The 27,854-nt window shown below is 43.5% G+C and overlaps 1 protein-coding gene across 1 annotated transcript; it reads right to left on the bottom strand.

Annotated features, from left to right (window-relative positions):
- Nucleotides 1-2,199: 2,199 nt before the first annotated feature.
- On the bottom strand, nucleotides 2,200-26,855 carry LOC143797662 (vomeronasal type-2 receptor 26-like). The gene is made up of 6 exons (XM_077281083.1): nucleotides 26,844-26,855; nucleotides 17,385-17,868; nucleotides 16,595-16,623; nucleotides 13,781-13,993; nucleotides 7,684-7,807; nucleotides 2,200-3,116 (listed from the first exon to the last, which is right to left on the bottom strand). The coding sequence occupies exons 1-6, from the start codon at nucleotides 26,853-26,855 to the stop codon at nucleotides 2,200-2,202; spliced, it is 1,779 nt and encodes a 592-aa protein (XP_077137198.1).
- Between the last annotated feature and the right edge of the window lie 999 nt (nucleotides 26,856-27,854).

Raw genomic sequence — 27,854 nt, 5'->3', positions numbered from 1 at the left:
GCAAAAAAAGTGCAATTCCACATTTTTTTTTTTTTTTTTACAATGTTCACTAAATGCTAAAACTGACCCGCCACTACAGTTCTCCAGTTAATTACGAGTTCACAGATACCAAACATGTATAGGTTCCTCTTTTATTTAAGTGGTGAAAAAAAATCCAAAGATTGTAAAAAAAATAAAAAACCTGTAGAACCTCCATTTTTTGGGATCTGGGTCTTCTTAAAGGTTTATTTGCGTACCAAGCTGATATATTTATTGATACCATATTGGAGTAGTTACAATCTCTTGATCGCCTCTAATTACATTTTATTACAATGATGCGGCGACCAAAAAAACCTTATTTTGGTGTTTGATTTTTTTTCTTGCTATGCCATTTATCGATCGGATTAATTATTTGTATATTTTGATAGGGTGGGCGTTTTTTAACACAGCGATATGAAATATTTGTATTTTATTTTATTTTGAATGGGGCAAAACGGGGGTAATTTGAACTTTTATATTTTTTTAATTTTTAAAATATTTTTTAAAATATACTTTTTTTTAAACTTTTCATACTTTTCATTTGCTTCAATAATATCCTTAGGAGACTTGACGCTGCGATCTTCTGATCGCTTGTGCTACACAGAGCAGGGCTTCAACCCTGCTCTGTGTAGCAGAAATGATCATCTTCTTTGAATGCCTGCCAGGGGGCGGTGCTCATAGCAGATCTGCAATAACAAGCAACTGGCGCTCCGCCATCATGTGACAGGGGCGCCGATAGGCAGGGCTTATGATGTGCTTCCAGTGCACATGTTAAATGCCACTATGAGAGATTGACAGAGGCATTTAACAAGTTAACAGCTGTGGGTGGATCAGCTCAGATGAAATCAGCTGTCATGTGCCTGAAAACATGGGGGCTCAGTGCTGGAGCCCATGTCAAAGAGGAGGAGGCGACCTATGACATACCAAGATGTCATAGGTCATACAGGCATTAACAATCATATGTCTCCAGATGCTGAAGCCATGTATTGGGTACCAAAACTGAATATTTGCAATTTTCACTCTGCAATATCAATTGCGCACTAATTTCTGGACACTGCAGTCCAAATAGTTGCTACACCCCTAGATTATTTCCCTGAGTATAATTTGCAAAAGGAGGTCACTTTTTGTGGTTATATCTACTGTTTTGGAATCTTAAGGGCACTGCAAACGGTGCCCACAAACTATTCCAGGAATCTCTGCTCCCTAAAAGCCAAATGGCGCTCTTTTTCTTCTGAGCTCTGCTTGGTAAGCATGTAAATGCAAAAGTAATATTGACACCTTCCCCACCTATAATCCTGCCCTCCCCTCTGCACCAGTGTCACTGATTGGATGCAGTCAGACTGCCATACTAATTGCTAGAGGATCCCATCACAACCCTTGGGCTGGCCATCTGCTCTCCGTACATGAGTGTGACCGCATATGTTTCTACTGTATGCAGCTGTCACTCTCATGTGAGGAGAGCAAACGGCCAGCCCAAGGATTGCGACACGATCCTCGTGTACACGGCCGTATGACTGAATCACTGACACTGGGAGAGGGGAGGGCGAAATTTTGGGCTGGGGAAGGGTGAACATTCATTTGACATTAACATATGTTTGACTAGACTGAGCGAAATAATACATTTTCAGGGGCTTACATCAAAACAATGAGGTAAAATACATAAGCAAAAGTTACATACTCTGAGCGATTCCCTTAAATTCTTCAAACTTCCTAATAAAAATGTGAAGGTTTAAAAATGATGCTTATGTAAAGGAGACTTGTGGTAAATGTAATTCTTAGCTATTTTGTGTGATATAACTCTCTGGTTTAAGGGCATCAAAAATTCAAAGTTTGAAAATTCTAAAATTTTCAAATTTTTTTACAAATTTCCAGTATTTTCATAAATAAATTCAAATCACATAGACCAAAATTTTAACATGAAGTGCAATCTGTCACGAAAAAAATTGTCAGAATCACTGGGATATGTTGAAGTATTCAGGAGTTATTACCTCATAAAGTGACCCTGGCCAGAATTGAAAAATTTGGTGCGGTCATGAAGGTAAAAACACACTCCGGGGTAAAGGGGTTAAGGAAAAAATAAACTAAGTTAATATAGTAGTGCTTACATGACTGACAGTATTATAATTGTAGTAGTAATAGTAGTAGTACAGTTACTTTCTCTTTTCAAAGTTGAGATTACACTTAGTACTTTTTATAATTTTTTTTAGTAATTTTTATGTGTTTTTTATCATTGAGCTCTGGCTTTAGAAGGATGACATAACATTTTGGGGTAAAAATACACACCAATAATCCTGCTGTTGAGATTAAAATGGCAAAAACTTCTACTGCTACTGTGTACTTGCCCTTAGTGCTCAGGTAAGTGGGTATAAAGGACAACCAAACACTGCAAAATATGACCATGCTGAATGTGATATGTTGAGCCTCATTGAAGTTGTCTGGAAGTTTCCGAGCTGAGTAGGCAACAAAGAAACTTAATAAAGCCAGAAAACCAACATAGGAAATTGCAAGAGAAAAGTAGAACATAGATACATCCAAACACTGCAGTATCAGCTTATCATGTGATGTCTTACTATCAAATTCTACAATAGGGGGGGCACATATTGTCCAGGTAACACAGATGAGAAATTCTACTAAACAGCATACAGTAGTCAAGCCTATCGAGACCCTTGAACCTTTCCACTTTATAAACATGTGTCCTGGTTTGGCCGCATTAAAGGCAAAGATGACTGTAATGGTTTTTCCCAACACAGAGGATATGGCGACTGAAAATACAAAGAGAAATAATGAATGCCTCAAGAGGCAGGTAATGTCTGTGGGATGACCAATGAATAACAGTGAGCAGACAAAGGACAGGGTAAGAGCTATCAGGAGAACGTAGCTAAGGTGCTGGTTGTTCGCTCTTACTATTGCAGTGTTCCTGTGCTTGGCATAGATGATCATTACTAAAGTTGAGGCTACAGCAAAGATTATGGCTATGGCGGCCAAGGCTAAACCAAGATTGTCATCATAAGAAAGATATTCTATGGTCTTTACTATACATATAGTCTTGTTTGTGTTTGACCAGAATGTTTCCGGACACTTTATACAGTTTTCCATTCCTGCGATAAAAAAAAACCATCATTAATTATATTTCTTTAAATGCAATAGAACCTGCTTTATATATTATTTTCTAGCTTTCTACAGCACCTATCTATTAGAGAATAATTCATTTGGCCAGAAAATTTGACTCACGTAGTATTTATCTAACATGCATCAAATTGTGGGTGAAAGCAGAATATTATGCTCTGAAGTCTCTACTAGGGATGAGCGAACGTGCTCAGTGATACTCAGATATCACTCGAGTATCTTGGTGTTCGGATGTGCTCTGCACTCGGCGAGCATTAACTGGTGCTCGGATTTGAAGCTCGAATAATCGCCCTGCATGTTTGGTGCCTCTTATATAGCACATAAACATGCAGGCATTGCTTGCTAGTCACTATAATTCCGTAGCCATCTTGGCTGTGGTATTACTGTTATTGGCTGGTCGCATTACCTCGTCAGACAGGCTCCGCTACACTCGGCATACTGACACCATTGCACAGCTCAGGGACAGTTCTGATCGGAGGGAGAGAGTGCTTGTCTAGGCCTGTGTGTGCACAGTTTAACTAACCAGAGTCCTGTAGTGTTTACACTACTGCTGAAGCTGAACCATCATACTAACAGCCATTATAAGGGCTAATCTTGTGCTTTGCTGTTTGTATCAGATACATGATGCATTTAGTCTTGAGAAGGACAGTTGCAAGAGCAGGGAGAGTGAGAGAATTCAGTGTCTTGGCAGGGATTAGGGTTTTACCTTCCGTTGCTAAATAAATATCTGTTGCTCGTTACCACATTTTTTTTTCTTTTGGGTGGAAAAACGTACTATATTGTCATCCATAGAGTGTTATGTGCTTTGTGGTACATTTCAGTGGTATATAACAATCCAAAAAAGATTTCAAATTTTTTTATGGATTCAATTAGTCATCCTTAAAGTATTACTTGCTTTCTAATAAATGTTGGTGGTATATAATGTTTCCAAAAAAGTACTAAATTTTTCATGAATTCTATTAGTAAACCAGAAAGTATTATGTGCTTTGTGGTACATTTCGGTGGTTTATAGCACTCCAGAAAAGCATTCAAAATTTTTTCTGGATTCACTTAGTTATCCATAGAGTATTACATGCTGTCTGTTAAATTTTGGTGGTATGTAACTCTCCGAAAAAGTATTCAAAAACTTCTGGATTCAACTAGGCATCTATTGAGTATTACGTGCTTTGCGTTAAATGTATGCGTGACTTTATTGCTTTCTTTATAATTTTTTCCTGGCTTTTTACTTTATGCAAAGCCTCTTTTGAGTGTAGGAGTACATCAACTACACTTTCAAAATATTTGCATACGATTTTTTTTCTGGATTTAATTTGTCATCCATAGAGTATTACATGCTTTGTGTTACTGTATTGTAAAACTCCAAAAAAGCTTCACATTTTTTTTCTCAATTCAACCAGTCATCACACATTAACGTATTTACGTCTTAACATTGAGATTAACGTATTTAACATTAACATAAACGTATTTACATATTAACATCATTAATGTATTTTGTCTAAAATTATGGTGATTTAAAATTTTGAAAAACCACTTGGCCTGGTACAGTTCACAAAATATTTTTGTTCCAAAAATTGACTATTGTCATACATACCGTATAACCTGTTTTGTGTGAAATTTTGATGTTCTGAAACAAAAAATAAAAATTGGCCTGCTACTGGTGTACAATTTTGGTTGTTCAAAAATTGATTATTGTCATATATACTGTACAACTTGATTTGTGTGAAATTTTGTTGGTTTGAAATAAAAACCAAATTTGGCTGTGACGACTCTATTGTCAGGTGTCCCTGGACCAGGGATTCCTTCCCTCTCCCTATCATTAGTGGCACCCTAGCTCGCCCTGCTCCCCGGATTACTTCTGATAGTGAAGACACCAGGGTCACGTATCTTGCCTTAGCTTTTGAATCTGCCCTCAGCCTGTTCCCTTCACACACCAAGGTAGGAGGGAAGTAGTAGTGTACTGTAATACACTAACCAGACTAAAAAAGGTAATATGAACAGTAGTAACAAAAAATATCAATCATACAAATATAGAGAAGGGGCAACACGGCACTCGTAGTAATGTATAAGATAGGTGCTCAAGTAGGGTATCCAGCCCAAAATAGTCCAAAATCAGAAAAAACTTGGCACTCTAGAGAAACTTTGGTGTGAAAAAAGATATTTATTGATGTGCATCGATAAAGACAAGATTTTGAACGTTTTCGGTCCACATCCGGACCTTCATCAGAACAAATTTTACTGGTGCAAAATAAAATTAATTAGTGGACTTGGTTAATTTATTTGACCAGGTCAGATTTAGGAAAATCTGATATGGACTTTTATTTTTGGAGAGGTTTATAGCATCGGTAGTGGGGTGGACCTCACTCTCCTGTCTGGATCTCACAAGGGGAACATGGCCATGGTTTTCATTTAAACCTGCAGTAATGGTTTGGGTGTGTCAGTTTGTTGATTGCTAGCAGCAGAGTAGGAAGTTCTGTGGAGTACAAGTCTGTATGAGACTGATCACAGGTCAGAAAAGGCAATGCAACTGATGCACCCATGAGTGACATGGCAGTGCAGTTGAGGTCCTTTACAACGTCTGCTCAGCATTGAGGAAGATGAGACTGGTGGATGACGTGGAAGCCTTCGTCACTGTTTTCGAATGCACAACAGAGCGGGAGAGCCTGCCAACTTCCCAGTGTGCTAAAGTAGCGGCCCCATTCCTAATGGGACATGCCCAGAAGGCCTATTTTGACCTCTGTTGGGAGGATGCCCAGAACTATGGGAAACTGGAGGGTGGGATCCTTGCCCGACTGGGAATTAACATATATGTAAAAAGGCATAACATGTGCATCAAAGGTCCTTTGTGGAGGTCCAACCCTCCAGGTCTCAGGCATATGGCATAATGCAGCTAGTCAAAAGATGGATCTAGCCGGAGACCTTGAAACCTTCTTAGATGGTAGAGAGGGTGGTGGTCAACCGGCTTGTGAGAACTCTGCCAGTCGATATACAGCATTAGGTGGGGAAAGAGACCCGGGCACCTAAGACCAGATGGTTAGCCTGGTATGCCACCACCCAGGACTTCATATGGGATTCTGCCCTACTACAAGCCCAAGAGCCTGGGAAAGGATCATGACCCTTTGCTGGGGTCAGTCAGGATTGACCCTGCACTGAGGGAGTACCCCAGAGTGAGGGTGGCAGGAGACCAGTTACTGCTAAACAGGTCTAGTGGACTAGCGGTACAGCTGTTATCAGGGGCTGGCGGTGCCAAGGGCCAGGACATGTGGCTGTCAACTGCCTCCTGACTGTTGAACCCATGGACTGCAAGTTTACTCAGCAAGTGTCAATGTATCACCAGACTGTTTGAACTGCAAATGCAGACACTGCACAAGGTGAAGATCAACTGTGCCAGGTACACATCAACAGATATCAGACGGAGACTTTCTTGGACTTAGGGAGCCTAATTACACTTGTCCATGGGTCACTGGTTGCTGGGAACAACCCCAATGGTCAGAAAGTCAGGGTTGTCTGTATACATGGGGACCTCTGAGAATATCTGACAGCGGAGGTTACCTTTTGCACCTTGTGTGGGGAGATTAAACATGTGGTGGGTTTGATGAAGACCCTTCCTTATGGCACTGTTTGGGGAAGAGGCTTTCCCCTTTTCTGGTCTCTCTGGGAGAATAAAATTAATCCTTCCGGAGGTAAATGTCTATTCAAGTGTTGAACCTGAAAATAGTAGCAATACAGAAAAAAATAATTTTTAAAATATTATTTAAAAAATTATTTTTTTCTGTATTGCTACTATAGGTTAATAAAGATATTATTTTATAATCCAGTTTGGTCTCCCTGGTGCATCCATAATACTGGTGTTTGGGTTTGTTTCTGGTCATGAGTGGTTTCCACTTTTCTTTCTTGCTTTAACACCTAGGGCAATCACTACTATTAATATATATTAATTTTATTTAAAAAAAAATCTTTTATAGTTTTATATTGTTCCTAGGTGATTCAACTGTAACCAAAGAGTTCAATAAGCAGAGGGGTAAAAATAAAAAAAAATATTATATCCATTACTCATCTCACCCTCCAGCTGTCCTGGCATCCCAATGTCATTGCTGGTCCCACTACTGGTCACCTTCCTCCCTTTGGCTCCACTCTTCTTTTTCATCTTCAGTTTTCTGCATCATTTGATGCCTCTGGTGCTCACTAAGCCTGACACAACATCATGATGTTCTTTGCCCTGCAACTTGAGGCTGTAGATTAAAGATGGAAGAGAAGACCAGAGCCAGGCAAAAAAATGAGTCAGAGGAGAACCAGTTAGGGAGCCAAGACAAATGAGGGGCAAGGTGAGTAATAGTTTTTTTTTACATGTTTGAATCCCTTCTTGGCCTTAAAAGAATCAGAAAAAATGGTATGCAGTAGGCCGTTATTTTGCAAGATTCAAGTGAAACGAATTGCAAAAAAATCTGCTTTTAGTGAAGTGGATTTTTTTGGGGTGAAATACCAAGTGAATTGGATTCTATCTATCTGTTTGTCAGTAACATAACTTTGTTTAGACGGCACCTGATACATTTGCTATTTCCCCATCGGAGCATGGTACACAGTCAAAGCAGCAGGGCATCATTCCCATTTGGAGGGATTTTCTTTTTCCATGAGTACATATCTCACTGCACATGGACTGTGGAATCTTAAAAAAATAAAGTTATAAAATTAATTAACAAAATCAATATAATTTGACAACCTTATAGAAATATAAAATTGTTGCGATGTAAAGCTTCCACATATATATTTTTTCCATATAAAATGAAAAACATCCTGTGTATGTGGAAGTCTGATAACTCATCCCATGGCAGCATGGTAGTGAAACTAAATCTAACATACATTATTATGTTTATTAAGATATATTAATATATTTTAATATATAATACATATACCTTAATATATAATAGAGTTGAGCAAAATGATTCCCAGAACCCTGGCCATCAGCTTCATTGCTAGTCCAAGGCTATCAAACTGGAAGAGTGTGAACCTCCTTCTACCTGTATCAACTCTGGTTCAACTTATGGTCCCTCACAACATTATGTACAGTATATGTTACACCACAATGTAATGATGTTGTGGGGCCTGCTAAGCAGAAGCTGCACTAGGAATGACGAAGGTAGTAGGAGACTTGCAATGTGCTAGTCCAGCAGCCTTGGACAACTAATGTGGCTGCAGGACGAGGGTCTTCAGATCTTTTTAGCTCAACTTTAATATATACTGTAGTAAAATAAATCTATGAATTATTGTAAAAGGGGTTGTCTAACTTCTGACAAACAGATGAAGTTGCAGATTGAAATAAAGAACACTAGAGGAAAAATGTAGAAATGCTTGTAACCGGTGGGTCCATTCAATTCATGGTTTGTTAGCAGCTCTTCTCTTTGGTTTCTAAAGGCAATGTCCTCCATTATGTTCATATCCACTAACAGAGATGTATCTATGTTTTCTGGCACCCGGGACAAGAATTCAGTTTGGTGACACCCCCACTCCCAAGTACATAAGTGATTTGCGCGCTTAGTCATGTGTCGAATGGCTGGTCCTCCTAATTCTCTCAATGTTCAGTGAAAAACTGAAAGAAGCAGGAATAATAGCTCATTGTCATGTGACCGTAAGTATGAAAATCGCATGAGTGAAGTGACCATGTGATGACTGCCGGTACCTGCAGAGCTGAATACTGACAGTGAGGAGAATACATGCTGTTAGGATTGGCTACAAGGCTTTATTTTGTAAATAAAGAGTACATTCAGGTTTCTGAATTCTCACAACGCATGCATTGCACACTGTTAAGATTTTTCCTAGCTCAACTACAGTATGTGATTTGTATACTTCTGGGCACATTCCAACTAGACTTGTTTGGCCTTGCTCAGCTATTTTCATTAAGTGAGGCTATGCATGCTTAGTCAGCACGTGCATACACATATGCAAATCACCTGCACAAGAGCATCCTGACAATGTGCAGTGTGAGAATTCAGAAGTCTGTAGTCACATAGAGTGATTGCAGACTCATCACCAACTTGCACAACTCCTTTAATGTTCGTAACAAAAATGTAAACATGAGAATTAATCACATATCTACCAGGTATATTACTGGTGAAACACAGAGGCTTGGGCAGATATGAATAAAATATATATTTTTATTGTCAACTTCATAAAATTATACATAAAACAAGACAAGGAAGTTTCATAAAGATATAACAGATGGTAACAGAAATGCAAGAATTAAGAGACACTATGGGTATGACACCAAAACAGGTTCAAAAAAATATATAAATGTAAATATTTCAACGCCTCAAAACCCCTTTTTAACCCATTAAGTAAAGTGCATCGTGCAGTAAATCATTTTAGGGCCAAAAAAGGAGGTAGCCTGAACTAATCAGAATATGAACCTCAAATATGCTCCTATGTATAGACTGCTGCATACAACCTAGTACGGTATATAAATAAAGTGCATAGTGCTGTACAAATATAAATACCACTTGTAAACTAGCAGCAGCTCACATAGGGATGGAATACAATATACAATCTTGAATGAAAAGGTCAAAATATACCCCAGCATATGAATTCTATTACTTACATCAGTGAGACCATCAGTAACCCTGACAGCGCCGTTTCGCCATACTGGCTTCCTCAAATGGGGGCGTGCTGGGGTATATTTTTGAACCTGTTTTGATGTCATACCCATAGTGTCTCTTAATTCTTGCATTTCTGTTACCATCAGTTATATCTTTATGAAACTTCCTTGTCTTGTTTTATGTATACTTTTATGAAGTTGACAATAAAAATATATATTTTATTCATATCTGCCCAAGCCTCTGTGTTTCACCAGTAATATACCAGGTACATATGTGTTTATTGTATTGATTGGAGGTGGCTATTCCACTATTGGACCTTTTTTGGTAATGTACAGTTAGGTCCATATATATTTGGACAGAGACAACATTTTCGAATTTTGGTTATAGACATAACCACAATGAATTTTAAACAAAACAATACAGATGCAGTTGAAGTTCAGACTTTCAGCTTTCATTTGAGGGTATCCACATTAAAATCGGATGAAGGGTTTAGGAATTTCAGCTCCTTAACATGTGCCACCCTGTTTTTAAAGGGACCAAAAGTAATTGGACAATTGACTCCAAGGCTATTTCATGGACAGGTGTGGGCAATCCCTTCGTTATGTCATTCTCAATTAAGCAGATAAAAGGCCTGGAGTTGATTTGAGGTGTGGTGCTTGCATTTGGAAGGTTTTGCTGTGAAGTAAACATGCGGTCAAAGGAGCTCTCCTTGCAGGTGAAACAAGCCATCCTTAAGCTGCGAAAACAGAAAAAACCCATCCGAGAAATTGCTACAATATTAGGAGTGGCAAAATCTACAGTTTGGTACATCCTGAGAAAGAAAGAAAGCACTGGTGAACTAATCAATGCAAAAAGACCTGGGCGCCCACGGAAGACAACAGTGGTGGATGATCGCAGAATAATCTCCATGGTGAAGAGAAACCCCTTCATAACAGCCAACCAAGTGAACAACACTCTCCAAGAAGTTGGCGTATCAATATCCAAATCTACCATAAAGAGAAGACTGCATGAAAGTAAATACAGAGGGTTCACTGCACGGTGCAAGCCACTCATAAGCATCAAGAATAAAAAGGCTAGACTGGACTTTGCTAAAAAACATCTAAAAAAGCCAGCACAGTTCTGGAAGAACATTCTTTGGACAGATGAAACCAAGATCAACCTCTACCAGAATGATGGAAAGAGAAAAGTATGGCGAAGGCATGTACAGCTCATGATCCAAAGCATACCACATCATCTGTAAAACACGGTGGAGGCAGTGTGTTGGCTTGGGCATGCATGGCTGCCAGTGGCACTGGGTCACTAGTGTTTATTGATGATGTGACACAGGACAGAAGCAGCCGAATGAATTCTGAGGTATTCAGAGACATACTGTGTGCTCAGATCCAGCCAAATGCAGCCAAACCGATTGGTCATCGTTTCATACTACAGATGGACAATGACCCAAAACATAAAGCCAAAGCAACCCAGGAGTTTATTAAAGCAAAGAAGTGGAATATTTTTGAATGGCCAAGTCAGTCACCTGATCTCAACCCAATTGAGCATGCATTTCACTTGTTAAAGACTAAACTTCAGACAGAAAGACCCACAAATAAACAGCAAATGAAACCCACCGCAGTGAAGGCCTGGCAGAGCATCAAAAAGGAGGAAACACAGAGTCTGGTGATGTCCATGAGTTCAAGACTTCAGGCAGTCATTTCCAACAAAGGGTTTTCAACCAAGTACTAGAAATGAACATTTTATTTAAAATTATTGAATCTGTTCAATTATTTTTAGTCCCTTTAAAAACAGGGTGGCACATGTTAAGGTGCTGAAACTCCTAAACCCTTCATCCAATTTTAATGTGGATACCCTTAAATGAAAGCTGAAAGTCTGAACTTCAACTGCATCTGAATTGTTTTGTTTAAAATTAATTGTGGTAATGTCTATAACAAAAATTAGAAAAATGTTGTCTTTGTCCAAATATATATGGACCTAACTGTATATATGAGAATTAATCAGTATCACAAAAAACATTTCCTTCCAGGTACCCGATGGATGATATTGTTTCTGGAGTAGTTCTCTTTCTTTTCTTCTTCATTTTGTCCAGACACCATGATGAGTTATTTCATCCACGGCTTGTCTCTGCAGACTTACATCTTCTCTTGTCTTCTGCAGCACATCCCCACACAATGTAATGTAATTATAATGCTCCTGAAACAAAATATCTGCTTTTTTCTGTGGCCCTGAATAAATAATGGCCCCTATATATATTGCACAAAATATTGCAGCCACACTGTTTTTCATATGGCACATACTCTACACACTTCCCCTCCTTTCCATACTGGGCTCCCTCTTCACACTGTGTCCCCCCTAGAGGGCCCAGTCTCTATACTGTGCCCCCTCACCACACTTGGCCTCCTTGGCTTACTATCAATTCCTAGGTGTATTCTTACAATGTCTCCCCACACAAACGCTACTCAGTCTTTATTCTGTGCTTACTCACACTTTTTCTCCCCATACTGTTTTCTTGCACTATTCCCCTCAATGTTCTCCTCACATGTTTCCCCCTCCATCTTGGTGCATTTACTCTATCACTTCCCATACTGCCTCTTCACACATTCCCCCAACTCTGCATACTATGTCTGAACTCATTCCATCACCCTTGCTCCTCATACTGTGTCCAGACCCATGCCCTCACTCACCATACTGTGTCTGTGCCTACTGTGACTCCTTGCTCCCCAAACTTTTGTCCTCAAATCTTCCCCATTATACTACATCTCCCCCAGCCTCTTTACACCAAATCTCACCCACACAGTTAATACCACCCACACAGTAAATCTCTCAAAGCTCTATTACACTAAATTTCCCCTCCACAGACAGTAAATCTCCCCCACACAGTAAATTTCCCCCAGCCACATTACACTAAATCTTCCCCACACAGGAAATACCACCCGACAGTAAATCTCTCCCAGCCGTTACACTAAATCTCCCCTCCACACACAGTAAATTTTCCCCAGCCCCGTTACACTAAATCTACCATACATTGTAAATACCCCCCACACAGGAAATTACCCCCCACACACAGTAAATCTCCCCAGCCCCATTACACTAAATTTCCCCTCCACACATAGTAAATCTCCCCCACACAGTAAATCTCCCACACACAGTAAATCTTCTCCAACCCCATTACACTAAATCTCCCCTCCACACACAATAAATGTCTCCCAGAACCGTTACACTAAAACTCTCCCACACAATAAATAACCCCCCCACAGGCAATACCCCCCACACATAGTAAATCTCCCCCAGTCCCATTACATTAAATCTCCTTCACTCAGCAAATACCTCCCACACAGGAAATACACCATGACAGGAAATAACCCCCCACAGTAAATCTCCTCCAGCCCCATTACACTAACTCTTCCCCACATAGTAAATACTCCCATACAGCAAATACCCCCCACAGAGAGTATATACACCCCACACAGTAAATACCTCCCCACACAGAGTATATACCACCCATACAGAGTATACACCCCCAACATGCAGAGTTTATGCCCCACACACAAAGTATATACCCCCACACAGAAAATCTCCCCGGCACATTTAATGTTCCGTGTCTCCAGAGTTGAGTACTTACCACCGTTCCTCTTCACGCTTCTGGGTGCCTGCGAATGATGTCAGCAGCGTGATCACAAGACCTGATCACATTGCTGGCATCACTCTGACCGCAGAGCTTCAATTGTACTTGCGTCTGAAAAATGCAAGTACAAATGATCACTAGACTCTGAGAGTCAGCACGCTGCACATTCTGTGAGACATTTGTCAGCTTGACAGCCAGCTCAGAGAACGGCTAACTCCCAGTCCGGGGGGCGGAAGAATACAGCTGCTGGACATGACAATTCGGACCGCAGCATTAGGCGGTCCAACTGCGTCCCTCTGCCCCCGCTACATGCACCAGCTGCCCCCCCATATGCGCCTCTGTCCACTAAGGAGAAAGCTATTTTAGTAATGAGGTAAAAGGTGGTCTATAACATGGATACCTGTCTCCTCGAATACTCTGTTCTTACCTCTGTAAAATTTGGATTCCACATAATAGCAGTTTTATTAATTGCAAATTGTTGCAATGGCAAGAAAGTACCGACGTGCCTTTTTACTTCTGTACCGTTAGGATAAAGGACCCAGTTTAGAATACCAAAACTATTCACTACATCACCCTGTGGGGTGAAAAATAGGTCTTCTTCCGTTGTTTGTAGACGAACATATTTCAAATAAATATTCAGCTAGCAAAAAGAGAAGGGTTTTAGCATTAATTTGTATTTAACTGTTAAACTAAATTCATCATAGCTCATCTACATGATATTCTGACATTGTACTGCCTGCTTAACTGCTTCTGCAACTCCCATAGACTCCAATTTATAGGACCCTGGCCAACTGCATACAAGAAGTACCTTGCTCTTGACATATACAGTATGGGGTGCCCGAGTTCTTCTACCTAACAGACATTGATGGCCTGAAATATTAAGGCCCCAATTCACCAAAGTGTTTGTCAGAAATGTATAAATTTAGAACACACCGCACACTCTATTGATTTTCTATGCAAATAATTACATTTTATTCTCAAGACATAAACAGGGGAGCAAAACAAGTGTTCAGAAAGCAACCGAAAGTTATATGACATTTCGACTCTCCCGAGTCTTACTCATAAAGTCGCTAAAAGACAAAAAATAGAAATACATATAAATAACAACATAAGGGTACGTTCACACAGGACTTTTTTGCTGCTTTTTTTTTGCTGCTTTTTTTTATGCTAATTTTCAGCTGTTTATAGGTGCGTTTTTGGTGCGTTTTTTGGGTGCGTTTTTTGTGCGTTTTTGGTGCGTTTTTTTTCATGCTTTTTTTGTGGTATATGGTGAATCAAACATGTTTGATGACTACACCAAAGACACTCAGTTAGTACTCAAGCACGCAGGTATTTACCTACTACCTGGTCATTTAATTTGTTAGAAAAGGACACCTCACAATGGCTCTTCACACCTGACAATGGCTCACAATGGCTCTTCACACCTCACTACCAGGAACTCCCTCACAATAGATCACAATCAGGACACCTCACAATGGCTCTCCACACCTGACAATGGCTCACAATGGCTCTTCACACCTCACTACCAGGAACTCCCTCACAATAGATCACAATCAGGACACCTCACAATGGCTCTTCACACCTCACAATGGCTCACAATGGCTCTTCACACCTCACTAACCACACCCCTAAGCTCTTGGCTGTGAGATCCCTTCCTGCTGGCCATGATTTTCTGCACAAAAAAAGCAGCAAATAATGCTACATGCGTTTTTTCAGCGTTTTTGCAGCGTTTTTTTCATCACCCATTCAAGTCAATGGGTGAAAAAACGCTGCAAAAACGCAGCAAAAACGCTGAAAGAAGTGACATGCCCTATGTCCAAAAAAAGCAGCAAAGCAGAAAAAACTGATCAAACAAAAAACCAACGTGTGTGCATGAGATTTCTGAAATCTCATAGGCTTTACTGGTACTGTAAAAAGCAGCTGAAAATTAGCATAAAAAAAAGCAGCAAAAAAAAGCAGCAAAAAAGTCCTGTGTGAACGTACCCTAAATGTGTATTTACATAATGCACTCAAAAGAACCAAGTGAAAACAACAAAACATATCCACATATTGATTGTAGTGTGGTTGTGAAATAACCATAGATTATAACAAGCACCACCAGAGGCACTTCTGGGTCAGGTGACGCACTTCTGGCCCGGCGGTTACCGCCGTTATTTAGGCCCAGCGTTTCTCACTATTCAGCACGCCACCAGCAGCAAGGCGCTGGAGCACCACTGGTACACATCGGTCATCACGTGACGTAACTCCACTTTACACCAACAAATTTCATCTCAGATTAACCATCACACTGCTTGTAAAGATGCAATTACCACTGGCACGTCTACCCTCCTACCCTCTACTTCCTAAATTGCTCTCTTCAATTTTTGCTCCATAGTGGCAATTGTTACCTTCTAGACTCTATGCACCTGGCTTTTTGATCTCTTGGCCTTCCAAGCCCGTTGGTGATTGGTTGATGCTTGTTATAATCTATGGTTATTTCACAACCACACTACAATCAATATGTGGATATGTTTTGTTGTTTTCACTTTATTCTTTTGAGTGCATTATGTAAATACACATCTATGTAGTTATTTATATGTATTTCTATTTTTTGTCTTTTAGCGACTTTATGAGTAAGACTCGGGAGAGTCGAAACGTCATATAACTTTCGGTTGCTTTTCTGTACATTTGTTTTTGCTCCCCTGTTTATGTCTCAGGGATAAAATTTAATTATTTGCATACAAAATCTATAGCGTGTGCGGTGTATTCTAAATTTATACTATTTGGAACTTTTTACAGTCCATTACACTAGGACCTCTCTCCTCTGGACTGAGTGCACACCAATATACTTTATTATGTCAGAAATTTGTCATAAAGCAATGAAAAGTCTCTAATTTGTTTGCACAATATGAGGTATCCCTGAATGCTTTCTTCTTCCCCCGTCAGGGACGCCAACTCACTCACCTCAGCGGCCCTCGTCTTCCACTTTCTTCTCCTATTGCTGTCTGGGGTCTGCACATGGCTTGCAGATCCCCAGGCACTGTGCTTAGGGCACACTGCCATAAAGGAATAGAGTGTGCTGTCCTATGGTGTCCCCAGCCAATGCTTGGGAGACACTTATTATTTAAGGCATCTCCACTTGATGAAATTTGCCTGAACTTCATGTTATACTTTGCTTGCCTGCATGCCTGCTTGTTCCCATGTCCCATGTTCTAGTTTATCTTCCAGCACCTGCCTGAATACCAGCAGTACTTGTACCTACCTGCATTTGGCAGGATTTACGAATCGCTTCTGTTAAGAGCAAATTAAATGCAACTGTCAGAGATTGACAGTGCCATTTAACTAATTAACAGATGCAGGTGGATCGTGATTCCACCCACGGCTGTTTCAGGCACATGTCAGCTGTATATATCAGCTGACACGTGCCTGGAAATGTGCGGGCTCAGTGCCGGAACTTGGACCAAACAGGAGGAGTCCGGCATTGGCATACTATTACGCCCAATATTGGAAAGGGGTTAAAAGAAAGAATTGTTGAGGGTTGTGAGCAAGATTTGTTTTTACTGGGAGGGTGTTTTACTTATTGTGCAACTATAAATTCTGCTATTTGCTATTATGTATGAGCCGCCTAAGTTGAAGTACACAATGCCTATATTTATGAGGGGTATAAAAGGAGTGAACACTCAGGCAAACCCTGGAGCTTGTTGGAAATTACACATCTGTGTGTTTCTTCTTTCCTCTCCATCCATGAGAAACAAAAGAAATAAATTATCACATGGGAAGGGAGAATCTTACCTTTTTGATTCCTTTGCTAGGAGATTGTTTGACTAGTAGTTTTGCTGTATACATTTCATGTAAAGCCTTAGCCAGAAAAAAAACTGCATTGTAAATTGTATGAGTAAAGATATATGTCGACGTGCCTTCACTTTTTAAAAATTCAGCACATAAGTTATTTTCTTTTTTAAAATCATGCCAAGACCCAAAGTGAATCATGCAAAAAAATTCAACAAAAGGATTATCTGGCAGTGTGGAATTGAATAAAAAGTCCTGCAGACCATCAATGTCCTCTTTATGAACTGTTATCACTAAGGAACCATTGAAAGCAGATAGAATCTTTTTGAATCCGAGATCCAGAAGTATGTTCAGGCTGATGGAGGATATCCACACTTTACTGGGCAGCTCTTTTATGTTCATTTTTTGTAGCATTGCAATGAAAGCTTCAGAGGTCGTATAAAGAATTATAACAGTTGATGTTGACTTCTTTAACACTTTAAAGGGTTTGTTAACATCTTTGAACATGGACATAACAACAAGAAATTCCACACATATTCCATTGTATCCCAATAGTTGCTTTAGTTCATTAGCAGCTTTTATGTTGCTGTCATCTTCAGTGGATATGATTCCAATCCATGTCCAGTTAAAGTACAGCAGAAGTTTTAGGATCACCTGGAACTGATGATACTCATTCGGAATAGTTCGATAAACTGATGGAAATTGTATCCTATCATTAAATACTGGATCTGTTGCACCATAGCTGATCTATAAATAAATACCATAGCTAATAATTAGTGTTGAGCGATACCGTCCGATACTTGAAAGTATCGGTATCGGAAAGTATCGGCCGATACCGGCAAAATATCGGATCCAATCCGATACTGATACCCGATACCAATACAAGTCAATGGGACTCAAGTATCGGACGGTATTCCTGATGGTTCCCAGGGTCTGAAGGAGAGGAAACTCTCCTTCAGGCCCTGGGAACCATATAAATGTGTAAAAGAAAGAATTAAAATAAAAAATATCGCTATACTCACCTCTCCGACGCAGCCGGGACTTCAGCGAGGGAACCGGCAGCGTTGTTTGTTTAAAATTTGCGCTATTACTTGGTTACGTGAATTCCCGGCTTGTGATTGGTCAGGTCGGCCATGTTGCCGGGACGCGGACCAATCACAGCAAGCCGTGACGAAATTACGTCACGGCTTGCTGTGATTGGTCCGCGTCCCGGCAATATGGCCGCCCTGACCAATCACAAGCCGTGACGTCACGGGAGGCTGGACACGCGCTCATTTTAAAATGGGCGCGTGTCCAGCCTCCCGTGACGTCACGGCTTGTGATTGGTTGCGCCGCGGTCAACCAATCACAAGCCGGGAGGCTGGACGCGCTCATTTTAAAATGGGCGCGTGTCCAGCCTCCCGTGACGTCACGGCTTGTGATTGGTTGCGCCGCGGTCAACCAATCACAAGCCGGGAGGCTGGACGCGCTCATTTTAAAATGGGCGCGTGTCCAGCCTCCCGTGACGTCACGGCTTGTGATTGGTCAGGGCGGCCATATTGCCGGGACGCGGACCAATCACAGCAAGCCGTGACGTAATTTCGTCACGGCTTGCTGTGATTGGTCCGCGTCCCGGCAACATGGCCGACCTGACCAATCACAAGCCGGGAATTCACGTAACCAAGTAATAGCGCGAATTTTAAACAAACAACGCTGCCGGTTCCCTCGCTGAAGTCCCGGCTGCGTCGGACAGGTGAGTATAGCGATATTTTTTATTTTAATTCTCTCTTTTACACATTTTAACATTAATGTTGTTGCGATACCCGATACCCGATACCACAAGAGTATCGGAATCCCGGTATCGGAATTCCGATACAGCAAGTATCGGCCGATACCCGATACTTGCAGCATCGGAATGCTCAACACTACTAATAATACATAGTGTTAGTCAGTTATGATCCTGGTAAAGTTGTCAACAATGGCAAGTTGAGGAGTAACTTGAGGTCCTGTTCCACAATGCTGAATCTGTAACCCAGGCCCCAATGAACAATAAAGGGAACCTGTCAACAGGATTGTGCACAGTAACCAGTGGCGTAACTACAAAGTTATGGGCCCCGATGCGAACTTCCAAATGGGGCCCCCCCCGCAGCCCTGCCATACAACTCAAGGTAACCCCCATAGAATACAACGCAGCCCCCCTCATAGTGCTCCATACCGTTGATTATTGCCCCATAGATGCTCCATATAAAGCTGTGCCATATATAATGCTCCATACCATTGATTATTGCCCCATATATAATGCTCTGCACCGTTCATTATTGCCCCATAGATGCTCCATAGAAAGCTGTGCCATATATAATGCTCTGCACCGTTCATTATGGCCCCATAGATACTCCATAGAAAGCTGTGCCATATATAATGCTCTGCACCGTTCATTATTGCCCCATAGATGCTCCATAGAAAGCTGTGCCATGTATTATGCTCTGCACCGGTCATTATGGCCCCATAGATGCTCCATAGAAAGCTGTGCCATATATAATGCTCTGCACCGCTCATTATGGCCCCATAAGATGCTCCGCACAGCCACTTGCCCCTTATAGTGCTGCACAAGTGTTATGGCCCCATAAGATGCTCCGTACAGTCACTTGCCCCATATAGTGCTGCACAATTGTTATGGCCCCATAAGATGCTCCGCACAGCCACTGCCCCTTATAGTGCTGGCGCTGCACAAGTGTTATGGCCCCATAAAATGCTCCGTATAGCCACTGCCCCTTATAATGCTGCACAATTGTTATGGCCCCATAAGATGCTCCGCACAGCCACTGCCCCTTATAGTGCTGCACAAGTGTTATGGCCCCATAAGATGCTCTGCACAGACACTGCCCCTTATAGTGCTGCACAATTGTTATGACCCCATAAGATGCTCCGCACAGTCACTGCCCCTTATAGTGCTGCATAATTGTTATGGCCCCATAAGATGCTCCGCACAGCCACTGCCCCTTATAGTGCTGGCGCTGCACAAGCGTTATGGCCCCATAAAATGCTCCGTACAGTCACTTGCCCCTTATGCTTTTGCTGCCATAAAAAAAATAAATCACATACTCACGTCACCTCTCTCTCTTCGCTCAGGACCCCCGGCACTTTCAATATTTACCTGGCTGCTCCTCGTGCGGCTCCGTCTTCGGCACTGACGTTCAGCAGAGGGTGCGCACTGACTACGTCACCGCACCCTCTGACCTGAGCGTCACTGCCAGAGGACGCTGATGACAGAGCCGCACCGGAACGAGGAGCGGTAAATATCGCGCAGCGCTGCGCAGCGCTGTATACTCACCTACTCCCGGCACGGTCCCTGGACGTCCCTGCTTCTTCCAGCGCTGCAGATTCTTCCTGTATTGAGCGGTCACAGTTACCGTTCAATACAGAAATGAATATGCGGCTCCACCCCCTATGGGAGGTGGAGCCGCATATTCATTTCTGTAATGAGCGGGACCATGTGACCGCTCAGTGCAGGAAGAATCTGCAGCGCTGGAAGAAGCAGGGACGTCCAGGGACCGTGCCGGGAGTAGGTGAGTATAATTAGAGAGCGGTGACTGCTCCCTGCTGCGGGTCACTCACAAATGGTGGATTATCATCAATCATGGGTCATTTCATTCTCCTTCACTCCTGTCCATGGGGCCCCTAAGTAGTCTGGGCCCCCTCGCAGCTGCGACCGCGGTAGTTACGCCCCTGACAGTAACCTACAAACAGTGTCAGCTCGGTGCCGTTATACTAATTACAATGATACCTTGTTTGATGAAATCCATCTTGTGGTTGTTATGTAATCTTTATTTTCAGTTAATGATATGCTCGTGCTCTGGGGCGGCCTGTGCTGGTTTTCATGTGGTGCTCTGATTAGATATTCATAATGCAAACTGCTGACAGGACACTGATCCCTCACTGATCTGCCTCCTAGTTTACATAATGAATATCTATCTATATAATCGTCTAAGGGTCACTTCTGTCTGTCTGTTTGTCTGTCATGGAAATCCCGCGTCGCTGACTGGTCCCGGCTGGCCCCCATAGCGGTTTAGCAGTCCGTTAAATGCGGTGTAACGTAGTCTGTTAACGCTGCTATTAACCCTGTGCGACCAACTTTTTACTATTGATGCTGCCTATGCAGCATCAATAGTAAAAAGATCTAATGTTAAAAATAATAAAAAAATAAAAAAAAATTAAAAATCCCGCTCCTTGCGACGCTCCGGTCCCAAGAATGCATTGTGGCAATGACTCGGGATCACATAGCGGTCTCGCGAGATGATGATGTAGGGGTCTCGCGAGACCGCTACATCATCACGTGTTATTGCCGCAATGCATTCTTAGGACCGGAGCGTCACGAGAAGCATCGCTAAACGCCTGGGCTGGATCCAGGGGCTGCCAGAAGGTTAGTATAACACATTTTTTATTTTAATTTTTTTTTAACAGGGATATGGTGCCCACATTGCTATATACTATGTGGGCTCTGTTAGATACTACGTGGGCTGTGTTCTATACTGCATGGGCTGTGTTATATACTGCATGGCCTGTGTTATATGCTATGTCTCTGTGCTATATACTGCATGGGCAGTGTTATATACTACGTGGGCTGTGCTATATACTATGTTGCTGTGCTATATACTACGTCTCTGTGCTATATACTATGTGGGCTGTGTTATATACTACATGGCTGGGCAATATACTACGTGACTGGGCAATATACTACGTAACTGTGCTATGCTATATACTACGTGGCTGTGCAATATAGTACTACGTGGCTGTGTTATATACTGCATGGGCTGTGTTATATACTGCGTGGCCTGTGTTATATACTGCATGGCCTGTGTTATATACTACGTGGCTGTGAAATATACTACATCGCTGTGCTATATACTACGTGGCTGTGTTATATACTACATGGGCTGCGCTATACACTATGTGGCTGTGCAATATACTACGTGGGCTGTGTTATATGCTACGTGGCTGTGCAATATACTACATGGCTGGGCAATATACTACGTGGCTGTGTTACATACTATGTGGCTAGGCAATATACTACGTGGCTGTGTTATATACTACGAGGGCTGTGTTATATACTACGTGGTCTGTGTTATATACTACGTGGGCTGTGTTATATACTTCGTGGGCTGTGCTATATACTACTATACATATTCTAGAATACCCGATGTGTTAGAATCGGGTCACCATCTAGTTATTTATATACTGAAAAAGAAATCACCTGCAGCAGGCAGACGCCAGCTCTCTTTACCTTGTTTACTGAAGACTTCAGGCAGCCACAGTCCAGGGCACCAGATCACAGGGCAGGCAGGGTCCGGCCGGCTTGGAGGCAAGTTAGGAGTCCCCTTATCCAGGTGGAAATCAAAGCCTTCCTCTAGCGCCGTGGTGGTGTAGTCCCTTACTGCCTATGGCTTCGGATAAGGTCCTCACAGATGTTCTCTCTCTCTCTGTCCCCCATATAGGATAGGACATAACCCATATGACTGGTGACTTGAGTCTGTTTATAGGGACTCTAGCACAGTCTTTTAGGCGCACATGACCCGATTTGCTGGATCAGTCCATCTTGTTTGTAACGCCAAGATGAGTTACCCCACCTGGGCTGTGTGGTACTTGGTACCGGGTCCTGCTGTTCACAGGGGGATGTGACGGTGGTGACCCGGTCCATGGCCAAGGGCGCCCATGTAAAAGGAAAGGTCTTTAAAGGGAATAAAGTTTATGTTCGTGATGCCATCTGTGGTGTTCGGTCAGTGGGGACCAACGCTGCTTTAAGGGGTCCTCTGGGGTGATGTTATGGCAGCTAGAAGGTATAACTTCCCATAAGTGAAGTATATCCCCAGGGCTCCCGGAGTGTAGATGGAAGATGGTGAATGGTGCATTAAAGAACGAGGACGCAGGTTTGCAGTCTCTTTACCTTGTTTACTGAAGACTTCAGGCAGCCACAGTCCAGGGCACCAGATCACAGGGCAGGCAGGGTCCGGCCGGCTTGGAGGCCAGTTAGAAGTCCCCTTATCCAGGTGGAAATCAAAGCCTTCCCCTAGCACCGTGGTGTTGTAGTCCCTTACTGCCTATGGCTGTGTTACATACTACGTGGCTGGGCAATATACTATGTGGCTGTGTTATATACAACGAGGGCTGTGTTATATACTACGTGGTCTGTGTTATATACTACGTGGGCTGTGTTATATACTTTGTGGGCTGTGCTATATACTACTATACATATTCTAGAATACCCGATGCGTTAGAATCGGGCCACCATCTAGTTATTTATATACTGAAAAAGAAATCACCTGCAGCAGGCAGACGCCAGCACTTGCGCTGCAGCCTGATCACATGTGTAATGTGCAGTTAATCTGGTCACGGGTGTCAGCTGATGGGACTACTGCTCCCATCAGTTGATTCCAGAACCCGAACTTTTTGTAACTGTTCGGACAAACCTGCATTACCAGAACATTCAGTTGTCCGCCTATCTCTAATTACACGAGTATTTGTTAATGCTGTTAAAACAGAGACCATTAAAAATATATGTAGCTGGCTATAATGCCAAATCCAAAACAATGATTCAATAAAAAAATGTATTTTGTAAGTGAGTTGCCTCGCCTGGGCCATGGGGTACTCAGTACCGGGTCCTGCTGTTCACAAGGGCATGTCACAATGGCAAACCGGTCCGTGGCTCAGGGCGCCCATGTAAAAGGGAAAGGTCTTTATAGGGAATAAAGTTTATGTTCGTGACGCCATCTGTGGTGTTCGGTCAGTTGGGACCGACGTTGCTTTAAGGGGTCCTCTATGGTGATGATATGGCAGCTAGATGAGATAACTCCCCACAGGTGAAGTATATCCCCTGGGCTCCTGGTGTGTAGATGGAAGATGGTGAATGGCGCAGTAAAGAACGAGGACGCAGGTTTGCAGTCTCTTTACCTTGTTTACTGAAGACTTCAGGCAGCCACAGTCCAGAGCACCAGATCACAGGGCAGGCAAGGTCCGGCCGGCTTGGAGGCAAGTTAGGAGTCCCCTTATCCAGGTGGAAATCAAAGCCTTCCCCTAGCACCGTGGTGTTGTTGTCCCTTACTGCCTATGGCGTCGGATAAGGTCCTCACAGATGTTCTCTCTCTCTCTGTCCCCCATATAGGATAGGACATTACCCGTATGACTGGTGACTTGAGTCTGTTTATAGGGACTCTAGCATGCCCCGGACTCTAAAGGTGTCACCGTGTCTCCTGGGTATTAAGGCGGACAGGTAATGTGAAGTTCAGCTGTCCTGCCGGTCTCTGATGTAAGTCGTAGAGTTACTTACACCTCGGTGTTCCGGCTACCCGTCTCTGCACCTCAGAAGGAGGCAGCCTGCTCGGGGCTGGTCTCCCCCTAGTATCCTCTCCTGTGCTTTGCTCTCCTGCACGCAATCAATTTGGCTTTCTGTACAGTATATCTCTTTCCAGGAGCTGCAGCACTGTCGCTACACAGCTCCGTAAACCCTCTTCTGCCTCAGACTGATCCAGTCTGTTTTCTGGAAAGCACTGTTCTCAGCTTTCCCTCCAAAACTACCTTATATATGGGAGTCACCTAGTAAATAGGATCAAAAGCTCCCCCTGGTGGCCTGGAGTGTGAATGTGTTGCATGCTTGTGTTTACCTGGTTACAGTTATCCCTTCTTGCCTACAAGCATAACATTACTCTCCCCGTGAGGAAAGCAATGCTACTGTGACGACCAGGACCCTGGGGTGCCACACAAGTGCAATACATAGTGCAAGAATTTTAGGACAATGTTAAGGTCCTATATTAGACAAATAAAAGTGCTACATACCCTGTAACTAGAATAATAACTAAATGTTAGGGCTGGCGGAATGCACCAAATAATTATAAGGATGGTATAAGGTGCGTTCGCAGCCCAGGGTCCACCGTGCAGAGATGGAACCTGCTGCTGAGTAATGGCGGAGGGACGCTTGCTCACACGTGGGTTAGACCTCACCCAGTGTGAATGGAAGCAAACTTTGTTGCTTCACACAGTGGCCAAATAAACGCTGTGCCCTGTAAGCAGTCACAGGGTGCAGCTGAAAGAAGCTGGTGGGATCCCTATGAATCACCCCCACTAGACTGGTGATTGGGCTCGCTCTGACCCTCGGTGGCTTTTGAGCCCGCGCCTGAGGACGCCCTGAGTCAGATGCAGAGTAGAAGCGGGATTTCCCACCCTACACTGACCGTTTGTCAGAACAGAATTAGGAATTTACTGCACAAGAGTGCATGCAGAGCAGCTCTGTCGGACTAACCACCCAAACTTGGGCCAGGAAAGCGCTCTATTAGCGCACAGCGCCGCACTCGTGGTCACTGCTAACAGACGCCGTATCGTGTGCTAGAAGTGCAGGATAGCACTGTGAGGCGCTAGGTAGCTTCCACCTTTCGTGAATAGTAAACAACACTAGGGATGGGAATGATTCAGAGCTTTCATCCATCGACGGGCATACATCCACACCCACACATTAGCAAGTTTATACTAGTGCATGGCCGTGCGGCCATGCAAACCTTTTATAGCGGAAGTTCTCCAGGACCTTCCTAGTGGTACAATAAGAGCTGCTACAGGACCTGGCCATGTGACCCCTGACCTCCAATGAGAGGTTGTCCCTTCAGCATGCTCAGAAGAAGTATAGCAAGACTTAGTCCCAGGAGCGCCTGCTCGCCGCTGATCAGTACTGGTTACGATGGCTGATCCTGGAAGAACAGCAGTAACCAGCTGCACAATATCAGCTTGAGCCAGACGCTGGGACTGACGTCTCTGCTGAGCAGGCTCCACTGCGGCTTGAGGAGAATGGGAGACCGCAGCGGAGATGGCTCAAGATTTCTCCTGTGCAGCGTTGGGAACTTGACACCTAACATTGCCCCCCTCCATGGGCCTCGCTACGCTCGAAGGTGGCAATGAGCTGCGGAGCCCGAATGTGCTCAGCAGGCTCCCAGGACCTGTCCTCTGGGCCATGACCCTTCCAATCCACCAAATAGAATCTTTTGCCACGTACCGCCTTACACCCCATGATGGCGTTCATATTGCAATTATGGGTGGACGATAGACCACAGGGTTAACCTGTTCCAGGACTTTGAATTGACCCAAGTAGCGAGGTGCAAACTTGGTGGACTCAACTCTCAGCCTGATATTACAGACAGAGAGCCACACCAAGTCGCCAGGAGCAAAGGTCGGAGTGGGGCACCGATGTGCATCGGCGGAGGACTCCATTCTCTCCACAGCCCAGTCTGCCACCCTGGAGTCGGTGGAAGACACGGGCATGGGCACAGGAACCCTCGGATGCTGGCCATAATTAAGGAGGAATGGTGTCTGCCCAGTGGAGTCAGCTACGGCATTGTCCAACGCAAACTCCACCCACGGTAGCAAGGATGCCCAGTCATCCTGCCTGGCTGAAACAAAATGTCGTAGGTATGTGAACAGGGTCTGGTTGGCCCTCTATACCAACCCATTCGTCTCAGGATGGTATGCTGAAGAGAGATTCAGCTCGATGCTGAGTAGATGACAAAGCTCTCCCCAGAACTGAGACACAAACTGGGGACCCCGGTCACTGACAAATTTGTCTGGCATAATAAACTGTGCTTAATAAACAATGCCGCCAGGGCCCGTACAGAAGGTAGCCGTGGAAACGGCACCAAGTGCACCATTTTGGAAAAATGGTCGCTGACTACCCAGACAATGGTGCAGCCATGGGAGTTGGGTAAACTCACCACAAAGTCCATCCTGACCATTTCCCAGGGTCTGTACGCCATCGGCAGTGGGTAAAGTAACCCAGCAGGCTGTTGTCGAGGGGACTTATTCTTGGCGCAGGAGACACACGCCCGAATATAGTCTTCAACGTCACGGGCCATATGCGGCCACCAGTACGTCCTCGCCAGGAGCTCAGATGTCCTCTTAGTCCCAAAATGTCCACCCACCCTGGAGGAGTGGGCCCAAGAGAGAACCTCCGGTTGCAAATTAGGTGGAACACAAGTCTTGCCTGGATGCACAGACTCTAGCAAAAACGGGGCCACAGCTCTTAGGCTCTCGGAAGGGACAATAAGCCGAGGCTCCTTCTCCTCCTTTGATGACACTGCGGAGCGGGAGAGAGTGTCAGAATGAATGTTCTTCTCCCCAGAGAGAAAATGGAGGGTGAAATGGAACCGGGAGAACAGGGACCATCTGGCCTGGCAAAAGTTAAGCCGCTGGGCGGTTTGTAAATATAACACATTTTTGTGGTTGGTGAATACTTGGAAGGGATAGCGAGCCCCCTCCAGGAGGTGTCTCCACTCTGAAAAGGCCAACTTCATGGCTAGCAACTCCCTGTTCCTGATGGAATAATTCCTCTCTGCCGGTGAGAAGGTCTTGGAAAAGAAGAAGCAAGGATGCTTCCGACCTTGAGCATCCTTCTGGAAGAGGACTGCTCCAGCACCGGCAGAAGAGGCATCCACCTCCATGATAAATGGTTTATCAACTTCGGGGTGATGTAAAATAGGAGCGCTAGCGAAGTGTGACTTGATAGAGAGGAAGGCCTTGGAGACCTCCTCCGACCACAATTTGGGATTAGCTCCCTTCTTGGTGAGGGCAACCAGGGAAGCTACCAAGGTTGAGAAGTGAGGAATCAACTGGCGATAATAGTTTATGAACCCCATAAAGCGCTGCACTTCTTTGAGAGAATGGGGTTCCTTCCAGTCCATCACAGCCTGTAGCTTGGCAGTATCCATGGCCAACCCCCGGGCGGA

Source organism: Ranitomeya variabilis, chromosome 1 (genome assembly GCF_051348905.1).
Source record: "Ranitomeya variabilis isolate aRanVar5 chromosome 1, aRanVar5.hap1, whole genome shotgun sequence".
NCBI classification, from domain to species: Eukaryota; Metazoa; Chordata; class Amphibia; order Anura; family Dendrobatidae; genus Ranitomeya; species Ranitomeya variabilis.
Note: the sequence above shows the minus strand (reverse complement) of the source record. Positions and strands in the feature narration are given on the sequence as shown.

Bases quoted from the DNA above. Each gene is read 5' to 3' on its own strand.
- LOC143797662 (XM_077281083.1), bottom strand. The intron at 16,624-17,384 runs GTCTGCAGGACT...TGCTCTTAACAG, and splicing joins TCATAAAGAGGACATTGATG to AAGCGATTCGTAAATCCTGC. The intron at 7,808-13,780 runs GTAAGAACAGAG...TATTTTTTTAAG, and splicing joins GGAATCCAAATTTTACAGAG to ATTCCACAGTCCATGTGCAG.